This window comes from Typopeltis vanoorti, chromosome 6, assembly GCF_054136105.1.
Source record: "Typopeltis vanoorti isolate ZY-2024b chromosome 6, IOZ_Tvanoo_1.0, whole genome shotgun sequence".
NCBI lineage: Eukaryota > Metazoa > Arthropoda > Arachnida > Uropygi > Thelyphonidae > Typopeltis > Typopeltis vanoorti.
In genome coordinates, this window is record NC_143554.1 from 8,354,638 (window position 1) to 8,366,782 (window position 12,145).

At 35.4% G+C, this 12,145-nt stretch overlaps 2 protein-coding genes across 7 annotated transcripts in view; one reads left to right on the plus strand and one right to left on the minus strand.

The window, feature by feature from the left end:
* Positions 1 to 9,258, plus strand: part of LOC150105268 (replication protein A 14 kDa subunit-like) — a 66,712-nt gene extending 57,454 nt beyond the window's left edge. For all 4 annotated transcript variants that reach the window (XM_090394037.1, XM_090394036.1, XM_090394039.1 and 1 more), the window contains exon 4: positions 9,090 to 9,258. In XM_090394037.1, coding sequence (XP_090250163.1) covers positions 9,090 to 9,160 — 71 coding nt within the window. In that variant the 3' untranslated portion in view covers positions 9,161 to 9,258. The remainder of the gene's footprint in view (positions 1 to 9,089) is intronic.
* mio (GATOR complex protein mio) overlaps positions 1 to 12,145 on the minus strand; it is a 349,531-nt gene that overhangs the window by 5,533 nt on the left and 331,853 nt on the right. For 2 of the 3 annotated variants that reach the window (XM_090394033.1, XM_090394032.1), the window contains exon 27: positions 9,280 to 9,346. In XM_090394033.1, coding sequence (XP_090250159.1) covers positions 9,280 to 9,346 — 67 coding nt within the window. Of the gene's footprint in view, positions 1 to 9,174; positions 9,347 to 12,145 lie in introns of those variants that run through there. The other variant, XM_090394034.1, reaches the window with a different exon arrangement.

Here is a 12,145-nt window from a genome sequence, read left to right on the forward strand (position 1 = left end):
CCTCTGGTCCCAATTAACTAATATTTTGTATGCAAAATTATACCCGAGTTACGTGAATTCGACTTATGCGCTTTTTGTTGGTCCCACCTACTGCGTAACTTCGGGGTATGATTGTGTGTGTGTGTATATATATATACACACGGGTAACTCTCGTTATATGTGGTTTCATTTTGGTGCCATTTCATTTCAGCGATAGTACATTAAGTACTATCACTACTTCCTATCTGTACATGCGCCATGTTTTATACCTCTGTCGACTGTACTAAGTGGCTAAGCATCCATTTTGTGTCCCTATTGTCTTCATCTGCGAAGATCTTCTGGCTATGGAAAAACGCATCAGTAAGGAATCTGAGTCAAGTTCTGTGGAGTTGAGCCTGAGTTAGACTCAAATTTTTAAGCTGATATAGTCATATTCTTCAAGGAGACCCATTTAAGGACATTTTCAATCTCCCCTTTCACTTTAGAACTCATGAGGTTAGAGATCAAAAACATCCTTAAATGTTATAAGGATGTCTACAATTAGATGTTGAAGACTGCAATTCAGGTTTCCATTGAGATTTTCTTGAAAACCCAGCCTTCGGCATTCCTAGCTCCTGATTTTGTTATGATGTATTAATCTTGAAAATAAAGAACTACTTTGATGGTTATTTGTTTACATGTACTGAGTGTTTTATTTACTATTATGCCTTAATATGTATGAAAAATAGATGCATTTTTGATTAAATTAGTCTCGTAAGATCAGAAACCTCCTCAATTGGGAATGCAACTTCTATTCTTCCATTTTATAAGCCTTTTGCTATATGTGGCAATTCTTGTGACGATAATCCCCATGTATGAGTTACTTGTGTGTATGTATGTAATATTCTTATGAACAAATGGTCACTGTTTTGCTGTTCGTTATTTATTTTTATAAAATTGTGTAACTTGTGAGATGAAATGTAATTATTACCCCCACCAGACCCTTATTGCCAAATTCTTTAGTTTGTGAATAGGTAGCATTGTGTTCATTGTCGAATATGCTGAATTGATAGCTGTTGGTTCATTTCATGAGTGCCCATTTTGCAATCTTTTGCATCTGCTAGTCACGTACCTACACTCAGTAGTTATTTTTTTTTGTTTAACATTTACTTGCAGCAGAGTGATACAATTCTTTTTGATTGTTTTTAGCTTGCAGAGCCTTTTTTTTTTTTCATACTCTGCTTTCTGTTGTTTATTATTTCAACGGTATAATAGAACACAGAAACGAAGTAAATAATTGATTTATTAACTTGATGCTGATATTTCGCTGGTATTATAACCAGCATCTTCAGAGCACAAAAACACTGTTTGTCACAATACGCGAGACTAAAACAACATGGTGTACATTAACAAAATTGTAGCAGCAACACAAAGACTAGAGTCCTGATTTTGGCGCCCTCTATCTGAAAAAAAAAAAACGCTATCATATATTGCTAGAGTCCTAGAAAAGTGCTAGTTTTTCCTTTTTCTAGGACTCTAGCAATATATGATAGCGTTTTTTTTTTTTTTTTTTTTTTTCAGATAGAGGGCGCCAAAATCAGGACTCTAGTCTTTGTGTTGCTGCTACAATTTTGTTAATGTACACCATGTTGTTTTAGTCTCGCGTATTGTGACAAACAGTGTTTCTGTGCTCTGAAGATGCTGGTTATAATACCAGCGAAATATCAGCATCAAGTTAATAAATCAATTATTTACTTCGTTTCTGTGTTCTATTATACCGTTAAAATAATAAACAACATGTTCGACGAACACATAAGTCTGTCCAAACTCTGCTTTCTGTATGTTACTTGTAACTAATAGTATTCCTACCACATAATTTTTTGCTGAATAAGAATGCACATCCATTTCACTATCACCTTCTTTATTATTTGAACTCTAGAGGCACGTTCCAATATTGCATCGATTTTTTTTATTTTATCCACATACTGGCCAGTGAACTAGAAAATTAATACTATTGGACCTCCTTTAGCTTGAATTACAGCACATATGCAGTTTGGCATAGATTCCACTAGTTATTGCATTGCATCCATATCAACAACATTAGGTATTCACCAGATAGTCCTTTAACCGGATTAGATTTGATGGAAGAGGAGTTGGTTCTTGGATCTGTTTTTCTAATGTGTCCTGTACATTCCCAATGGGATTCAAATCCAGGCTCTGTGGTGGCCAGGGAAGATGGCAGAAGTTCCTGTAATGTTCACTGAACCACTGCTGAAGAATTCTTGCATAATGAACGGTATCATTGTTGTCTATGAAACAACTGTCGCCTTTTGATAAAAAGTAAACATTGCAGGATGGACTTCATCATCAACCCTGTTCAGATATTCCTTCAAGCAATATCAAGGGACCCTGCTCCTATACCAGGGGTGGTCAACCCGTCGATCATGGAGCAATTTTTGGTTGATCTCTTGTGTATTCCTCCTTACAAATTTAATTAAAACTGAAAACATAATATTTCATTTATCATTATTAATTTGCTTTAAGTATATTGCTATTGTTTATTTATTTTTCGTTAAAATTGTCAAATCAGTAATTTTCTTAAGTCTGGGTAAATGAATTAATTTGGATCAGTGGAAGTCAAACAGAATGGAAAGGCTGTGGGAGCAGACCAGATACCTGGGGAAGTATGGAAAAGTTTGGGCAGTGAGGGCATGGATATGTTATGGGATCTGATGTGTAAAATAGCCCAACAGGAAAAGATACCAGAGGAATGGAGGAAAAGTATTCTCGTCCCAATCTACAAAGGAAGAGGAGATGTTCAAGACTGTGGCAACTATAGAGGAATCAAGCTAATGTCACACACATTAAAAATATGGGAAAGAGTAATTGAAGCAAGGTTACGGCAGGAAACGAAAATTGGTGAGGAGCAGTTTGGATTTATGCCAAGAAGAGGGACAACGGATGCAATATTTGCGCTAAGGCGATTGATGGAGAAATATAGAGAGATGCAAGTGGATCTGCACATGGTGTTTATAGATCTGGAAAAGGCATACGACAGAGGGTATGGAGGTGTATGAGGAAGAAGGGGGGTGTCGGAGAAGTACGTGAGGTTGGTGAAGGAGATGTATGAAGGAACAGAAACTCAGGTCAGGTCTAGTGTCGGCATGACAGAAGGGTTCCCTATTGTATAGGGCTTCATTTTTAAGTGTCAGCTCTGAGCCCCTACCTCTTTGACCTGGTCATGGATGTACTAGTGGAGGATGTCAAGGAGGAGGCACCATGGAGCATGTTGTTTGCCGATGACATTGTTCTATGCGAATCATCCCGAGAGAAGCTTGAAAATACCCTGGAAGAGTGGAGAAAGGCATTGGAGAAGAGCGGCATGAGAATTAACCGGGTGAAGACTGAATGTATGTCAACGGGGAGTGACGAGGATATCGTCATACGACTCCAGGGTGAAAGGCTAATTTCAGGAAAGAAATTCAAGTACCTTGGGTCGGTTGTCGAGAGGAATGGTGACCTGGATGAGGAAATACAGCACTGAATAACATCTTACAACTCACTCTCCTGTGCAACAAGAGAGTGGGTTGTAAGAGGAAAGGAAAGCTCTATAAGATGGTGGTGAGGCCGGCGATGCTCCATGGTGCGGAGACGTGGCCTATAACCAAGGCACAGGAGAGGAAGATGGAGGTAGCGGAGATGCGGATGTTGAGATGGATGAGTGGTGTGACAAGGAGGACAGGATAAGGAATGACTACATCAGAGGGATGGTTAAGGTGGGACCAATTGGCAAGAAGATACAAGAAAGTAGGCTGAGGTGGTTTGGACATGTTGAGAGGAAGGGTGAGGAGTATGTTGGTAAACGAGTGGAGTATATGGAGTTGGAGGGAAGGAGAAAAAGAGGCAGGCCCAAGCTCAGGTGGAGGGATAAGATGACAGAGGATCTTAGGGAGAAAGGATGGAGTCTGAAGGATGCCCTGGACCGGAGAACTTGGAAGAGGAAGGTTAAAGATTGGCGCGCCGACCCTGTTTAACATGGGATAAGGCAGAGTGAAAGAAGAAGTGGAAGTCAAACAGCGAGCCGAGTGAATAAGGTTATTTTCAAATGACCGTCATGAAGAAGCCAAATTACAAATGATCATTTGGATGAGTGTCTGCGATTGGCCACTTCTTATCAACTTGACTATGAAAATATTGCAAGGTCCAAACAATGTCAAATTAACTTTTTTTCCCCCTGTAACTTGTAAGTTTGCAAGTTGTTTTTTCTAACTTTGGTTTTCCAAAATAGAGAAATAAATATTTTATTCCAATATATTTGCTTTTTTTTATTGTTGTATTATAATAATTAAATTTTTAAATACACAAAGTTTTTAGTTGTTTATTTGTGCGTAATCAGATATCAGGTTGGGGGAATGTGATCTATATAAGAGAGAGTAGATCGCCGAATAACTTTTTATAGAAAAGTAACTCGCATAGTAAAAAAGGTTGAACCCCACTGCCCTACACCATGACATCACCTTCACAACCTTGTTGTGTTTACAAGGCAAGCTGGGTTCGTTGCTTCATGGGGCTTCCACAAAAGTGTACCACGACTCATTGGGACACATGACTTTTTTTTTTTTCTTCCAGTGCCAAGTCATGGTGTTCCTGATATCACTGTAGATGAACTTTCTGGTTCTTTGCAAAAATCAGTGATCCCCGTATAGACATGTGACCGCCAATACCAATCCTCTTCAATTCTCCGCACATAGTTTTGTGAGATATAGATCGGGAACAGCTTTCATTAAATGCTTTGGTCAATTGCTGCACACAGGAAGTTCTCTTTATCTGTACATGTCTTTTCAGAAGATGGCGATCTTGTTCCTGACAGAATATCGTAGGACCACGGTTATGCCTCTTAGACAAGCAATGTGAGTTATATTTTCACTGATTAACTCCCCTTTTTGAAAAACCAGTTCTGTTTTCAAAATTGTGGCTCCAGCCAGACAGGCACCCACAATAAGCTCTTTATCGAAATCCAAAAGATTGTTTTTCTCATTGTGATCGTCAGTAGTGATGATTACTGACCAGCAGCATACTATATTTGCTTGGAGCATGTGAGCAAGTATTTTGCATAAAAGTTTCTAATTCAGTGGCTGGTATGTGTATATTAAAACTTATATCTGTAACATTCAGGGAATTAATTTTCCATCGAATAGTCTTCAGACCAGTTTATTCAGTATTCATAATAACTTATCTATAGGGAGGCAAGCATTTCCCATACCAAAAATAACAAATTCAAGTTATGAGTGATATCAGTGAGAGGGTTGTGTTAGAATGATCTAAGTTGCTGGGATAAATGCATTTCTGCCAGTCTCATATGGACGTAGATTTTTTCATCTCTGCAAACTGGTGAATGCACATATCTACAGACATAAAATACTTGCCCTTTAAGGGATGCAGCAGAGAAATGCCGAGTCTAATTGTCTAAAATCCATAATTAGTGGACTCAACCTATTTTGGATGGATTTCCATTGCGTAGTATTATAAGTTACCAATTGATTACTGAGTTCAAGTTGTTGTAGCAGGCCTTGTGTGTATTACATGAAGATCGAGTAACAGACAAACCAGTGAGAGGTTTTTTTTTTTTTTGTTAAGAAGACTTCTATCAAGGCTCAAAAGAAACTTAGAATGCCTATGGTAATACTGAAGTTTTTCTTTATCTTGCTAGAATGAGTTATTTTACATATTGACATGGATAAGAGAAAGGGCTTGTAAACCAGTTATTAATGTTTTCTTTTACTGATTACCTGTACCAAGACTAATTATACATTATTATTTTTTAATGTAACTTCCACCCATGAAAGGTTGTGAACCTATAGTACTTCTGGCTGCATCAATGGCCAGCTCTGATTTGACATCAGCAAGGTTACGAACAATGTGATGATAATCAAGCCAAATGGCCCACACTGTAAATAATTAATTGTGCTGGTGATTGTGGCCAGTTATTCTAGGATCATACTAGAATAAGCATAAACTGAATGACTAGGTTCCTGTTCCACTGAGAATTTGAACGCCTGTAAGTTAAAATGCCATCTAGCCACAGCAATACTAGCTTGAGTTGCTTTTGTATTGTTATGTTGCAATGAGGCCAATGGAACGGAAGGATCAAGGCAGCATTGAGACTATGCAACCATTGTTTCTTCACTGCTAATTCAGATGTGACATGTCGGCATCAAACCATCTGCAGACAACCTAGATATACCACAAACACATGCTTTGTGGGTGGTGTAACAATTTTTTTTTACATAGTTGGGAAGCCCTACTCTAAAGACCAAACATGAAATTTTTCAGGCCTTCCATAAGCAGGACAGTGGTCTCATCAATGATGAAGTTCATCTCATTCACTTTTTGTGTTTCAAACTACAATGATAAGCATACTTTAGTTTTAAATTATTTCTTATAATTGTTGCCTTAAAGAACAGAGATGGATGCTTCTTCCAGTAGCACACCTGTGATTAGAAAAATTTTTTTATATAGTTAATTACCACAGAGGGTGCGTAGCTTTGATGTTTGTGTACTGAAACTTATTAATATAGTTATTTTGAGATAACAGGTCTTCAGATTTAAATATGAAATCATATTTCATTTTGAGTTCAGGAGTTTAATGTAAATTGTTCTTTTTCATGTTTGGGCAGTTATAGTCCTTGGCAAGCACTATCTATTCTCTGTTTGATATCATTAAAGTATTCAGCTTGCTGTGACCACACTACACTTTAATGTAAATATCAAAAAAAGTCTGCTCTATGTAGTAGTTTGTGTTTTAGCAAATTTTTCTTTTATTTATTTATCTGACTGCTTCCATACTTATGCTTGACTCTCATTTACTGCCTTTGCTAATTATTGTGCTTGTTCCAGAGGTTCTTCACTGAGAATGCAGTTGATATTTTCATATAAAATTTGTTTAGGAATCATGTATGAAGTAAACAATTAGTTTAATATATTCAACTGCAGTGGAGATAAAGGGCAGATGATTTTATATCCTTAAATTCTAATGGCTGATTTGCATTTTAAGAGGCACTTGTGACAAAAAAAAAAAAGTTTAGACTTTTCTAGTCAAAGTCTGCATTGACTCTTTATTTATATACTGGGGGGGGCTCTGCTGTTAGCCAAGTCTCGCTAATGCCTGTAACCAATGCCAAGAACACCTCCCTCTTGTTCCTGATACTTGTGGTATTAGTATATAGAAACATGTGTCCCTTTAGTCTCCCACCCACTTTTACTTCCTGAATTGACTACCCTATTAAATATTTTTTGCTTGAGAGACTAAATTCTGCACTTAGTCATTCTCACACTCACTCGTTTTGCCCTATCAAGTTATCCTGAATTCGTGCTTCAGAATGCTCAGTGAACACAGCTCTCTAGACATCTAACACCAAAACATTTATATGCAGTCCAGCATTGCACAAATCCTCTTTTCCATCAAACACAATCCACATATAGATGTGTTGCCCTCTTCGGTTTTGCCTCTAGCATAGCGTGGTAGAAGACTTAAGTTTTCTAACAACTCCTTTTCAAATTATTTGTACCAACCATTTCCTTTAACTTACCTTTTTGCACCTAGGAAACACTATTTTGTCACACTTTCATTGAGTCTCCTTTTCTTGTTTGGTCAGTTTTTATTCTTTTGGACCATCTGCTTCTTTCTCTTTTTAGTTTCGTGTTTTATCCAATGAAGGATAACATTCGAGTGAACTATTTCTTTATTAATAACATCATTTTCCATCCTACCATCAGTATTGTCCACTCTACTAAGATTTGCTGCGTTCTCATTATCTAACAGACACTTTTGAAACACTTTTAATACACACTCTCTCTCCCCAGTTTCAATTTTCTTGATGAATACATTTCACACACACTGCACTGAATAAAATCCTGCAAATTCAGATCGTCTGACAATGTGGTCTTTGCCACCATTTGTGTCATGGCGACAATATCAAATAAAACACGAAAAAGTTACTTTCCTTCAGGAGTGATAAATACACCACCTAATGCCAAACTGAGTTCCACTGAGGTTGGAAATTGTGTCAGGATCTTGTTTAAATAGCACTCTAATGTATGAAATTTGTACCAATTTTTTATGAGTTTATGCCACAACTTTCCAAGTCACTGTGGAAATAAGGTTAAAAAAAGTTGTACTTGGTTCTCTGGATTTCTTACATACTACATGGAGGTTTCCCCCCATTCAAACATCTGATTCAGCTATACTTGCACATTCTTGATTATTAATAATGTCAGTTTAATTTGTAACCTGGTTCTACTGTTTATTTCCTTGAATTTTCCTCATTGCTGTAATATATTTAAATAATTTCATTTCTAATCCAACTCTTATATTCATGTTAAATGTGGCAGGCATTCTTTAGTGAGAAGTTCACATTTCTTCAAGAATATTTGCTTGCATATTTGACTTGTCTGAGTGTGTTCCATATACATTATCCTGCTATTTTAACCTCTTTACTAGGTACATTTGAATTCTAACTTCTTTAATTAAGTGGATGACATTATCTGCATAGACCAAGATTATAAATGGTAGAAGAAATACCACCTGCAAGGATAAGATAGTTTTCATAAAGAATATTAGTAGCGTGCAGCATGCCACTATTAGAGCTAAACATTAAATACTTTAATTTCATATCGATGCATAAGCTATAACAGAACCCTTTGAAAAAAAGAAAAGAAAAAGGGGTTTTTCAAAGTAATTTATCTGTAACATAGTAATCTAAAAAAAGGTGTGAGAGAACAAATTCATCAATTTCTGTCCTATACAAAAAAACATACCTAAAAATTGGAATGCAGAACATTATTACTACTGAACAGTGTTTCAAGAAAAGGCTGAGTATAGGCCAGACAGAGATTTCAAAGTAAAAATCTGGTGTCTTGAAAAAAACATCTGAGCATTTAAGTTTAGTACATAGTGAAGACTGTTTGTCCTGCACCTGATTTCATATCAAAGGTGCATATGTTACTGGCTTACATCTTTATTATTACTTAATAAAAAAAATAATTGTACAATATTCCATCCATACCAATGATGATATAGTTTGGGTTATTACATCATAACACTCATAATCAAATCCTTATTTTATTTTTAGATATGAAGCTCTATAATGAAGCCATCCAACTGATGTCCCGATATCCAAACTTTTATGTGAAAGAGCTGTAAAGGATGTCTAAAACTTATCTGTACAAAACTTTTAATACAAAAATGTACAATTTTCATTTACATTATTTTCCAGAATAAATTTCTATTTGTCACAATTATCATTCATTTACAGTACTAACTTTGCTCACAGCATCCAAAGACATACATTTGCAACTACAGCCAGTTACAGGACACTCTGAATGCTCTCTGCAATAGAAACAAACTTCACTTAATTTCATGAATATACCAATTGCATATCTTAATTTTTTTAATACAGTTGATTGAGTCAGCTATGGTCAAAAATTTTTTTTTAGTCTTTCAATGCTGTTATAAATAAAAGATTGTAGAACTTGTCTTTTAAAATTTACTAATCATAATACCCTAAAAAAATTCAACAACAGCATAGTTAGGATTTTTATACAAATCAAGAACAATTCTGGTTGAATTAATTTTTATGATCAGCAAATGTTGAAAGCCAATCTTTTTATCCCTAGGATTTTCTTACAAAAATAGCCAGTTCTGTTGTTGGAAATGCAACTTGACCTACCATGCAGTAGGTCTTTGAAGAACAAAGCTGGTATCTAAAATCATGTATCTTTGTTGAGGTAATCCCTTTAGATAAGTTGTTCAACCTGTGAATGAGCAGAAACTTAAATGAAGGCAGGGGGGAGAAGACATGATAATTAATAAATAACATAAAATGGATTAACCTTATGTATAAATTTAATTAGTATAAAATTTTTGCCTTAGAAGCAAGGGCATCTTCAGTATGACTTTCAAATTAATTTGCAACCATGCATTGTAATGAACATTTAGACTACATTAAGTTCCATGAGTCACAGCATGCTATCACCAGACACAGAGCTCTTTGGAAGAAAATTAACATTCTTCGAACGTTTATAAAAAAGAGGTGTGAGACCTTGCTAGCTACATCGAGTGGACTTAAATTATCCCTGTTATGAGAAATAGTTCTTAACAAATTCTAGAATTAACTAAAATTTAAATATATTTATTTTTTAAAATCTTGTTAAAATTAATTGTACTTGTAGGTCGCATATGTCATATGTTCCCATTTAATTTGAAAATTATACTGAAGATGTACTAGGGCAAAAATTTTATAAGATAAATCCATTTTGTTATTTATAAATGGGAGATTATTCTAAAAGACAGAAGGAATGCAGAGAAATTACTGATGACTAATAACCAGAGATATATTTGCAGAAAGTGGATGAACAAGTATTTTTAAGGGTGACAACAGTATTCTATTATTGTGCAACAGAGAAAATCTAATTTCTTTATGCTGAAGAGGTGACATTACAAAGAACAGAAATCTTGTCTTGTCCAGAGATATTTCCAAAAAATAAAACAGCAGTTCAGTTTATCAGAACTCCATGGGATTCCTAAATTTAGGACAAAGATTGCATTACATATAATTGTGCAAATGGAGAGAAGGCTAGTAATTCGGTTGTAGTTTCTTAAAACTCACTGTACTCTGACTATGGATTATACTGTGTGATTCTTTCCATCACAAGCGTGGTCCCCAATTATTGTTTGGTAAATTTGGAAAATCACTACTTTTTTTCAATTGATACTGTGTGATTCTTTCCATCACAAGCGTGGTCCCCAATTATTGTTTGGTAAATTTGAAAAATCACTACTTTTTTTTAATTGTTTATCCCAAAGCTCAACAGATCTTTGTTAATAACTAGTATTTACAATTCAGTTGACCAAGAGTATTTATTCTAACGCAAGTCATCTTTTTATCAAGTAGAATACCAGATAATCCTTACCAACAAATGCATCAATCTGAAATCTTTACTCTTCTTTTCACTTTTGGATTTAAACTCTAATCAAGTAAGAGAAATAATTCTCTCTAGCCAGCATGGAGTTCATTCAAATTTCTGCATACTGTCCTTGTGAGAAGGCAGACCAGGAGAACAACATATAGTAGCACAAGAACTTCATTCTCAGCTTATACAAAATTGAATGAATAGAGCAGATGGTCCTTTATGAATGTGATTATTGGGTGCCAGTTCTGTGCATTGTACATGCACATGGCATAATAGTAATATTGTCTAAATACAAAACTGATCTGGCATCATTCTCTTACATAAATGACAAAGACATCAGGAAAATCTTGAATAACAGAGATAAAGTTTATTGCATCCTCACCTAACAATCTATAATAGGTTTTCATGCTGTATTCAGTTAAATGTCTTTGCAAAGTTTAGCAATATTCCTTATCCAGCTCAACTATCACTTGTAAAAAGAAAGTGAATAAATTACAATATCTTACCTTTATAAAACTAAGAGTATTCTATTCCTATAAATTATATTCTTGGTTTAATCCTTTATCCTAGTGTAAGCAAATAAAAATTTGTATATGAGGTAACATCACAACTGGCTACTTGTATATAGATGCTAATGACTTTGCATTAGTTGCCTTAGTATCCCATAATGCAATGGACATGTATAATGCCATGCATTATGGGAAGGGACACTACCTAGACCAGTTTTGATCTTTATTGAGATTACTGATGAGAACTCAATAAAGGTCAAAACCAGTCTGGGTAGTGGCAGTTCCCATAATACATAGCATTATACATGTCTGTAAGGATATGTGCATTAGTACATATCCTAATGTGAAGTCATTAGCCTCTATATACAAATAGCCTAGTCGTGATGTTACTTCACATGCAAATTTTTATTTGCTTACACTTGGCTAAAGGATTAAACCAAGAAATTTCTTGGTTTAAGGGTATACTGATGCTTAAACAACCTGCTCAGGGGAACTATCATTTCTCTTGTACTAGAAAAAAAAAAACAGACTGATATCCCATGCAATTCCATTGCTGTATTCATGCTGAGATTTCTTAATACCTCCATTTCATCCCTCACTAATAAGAACATTAAATAATGAGAATAGAATACCTGTATTCCATTCTATATATCCTTGCAAAGATCACTGTTTCACTGCTCACATTATATGCCCTGATAACAACCATA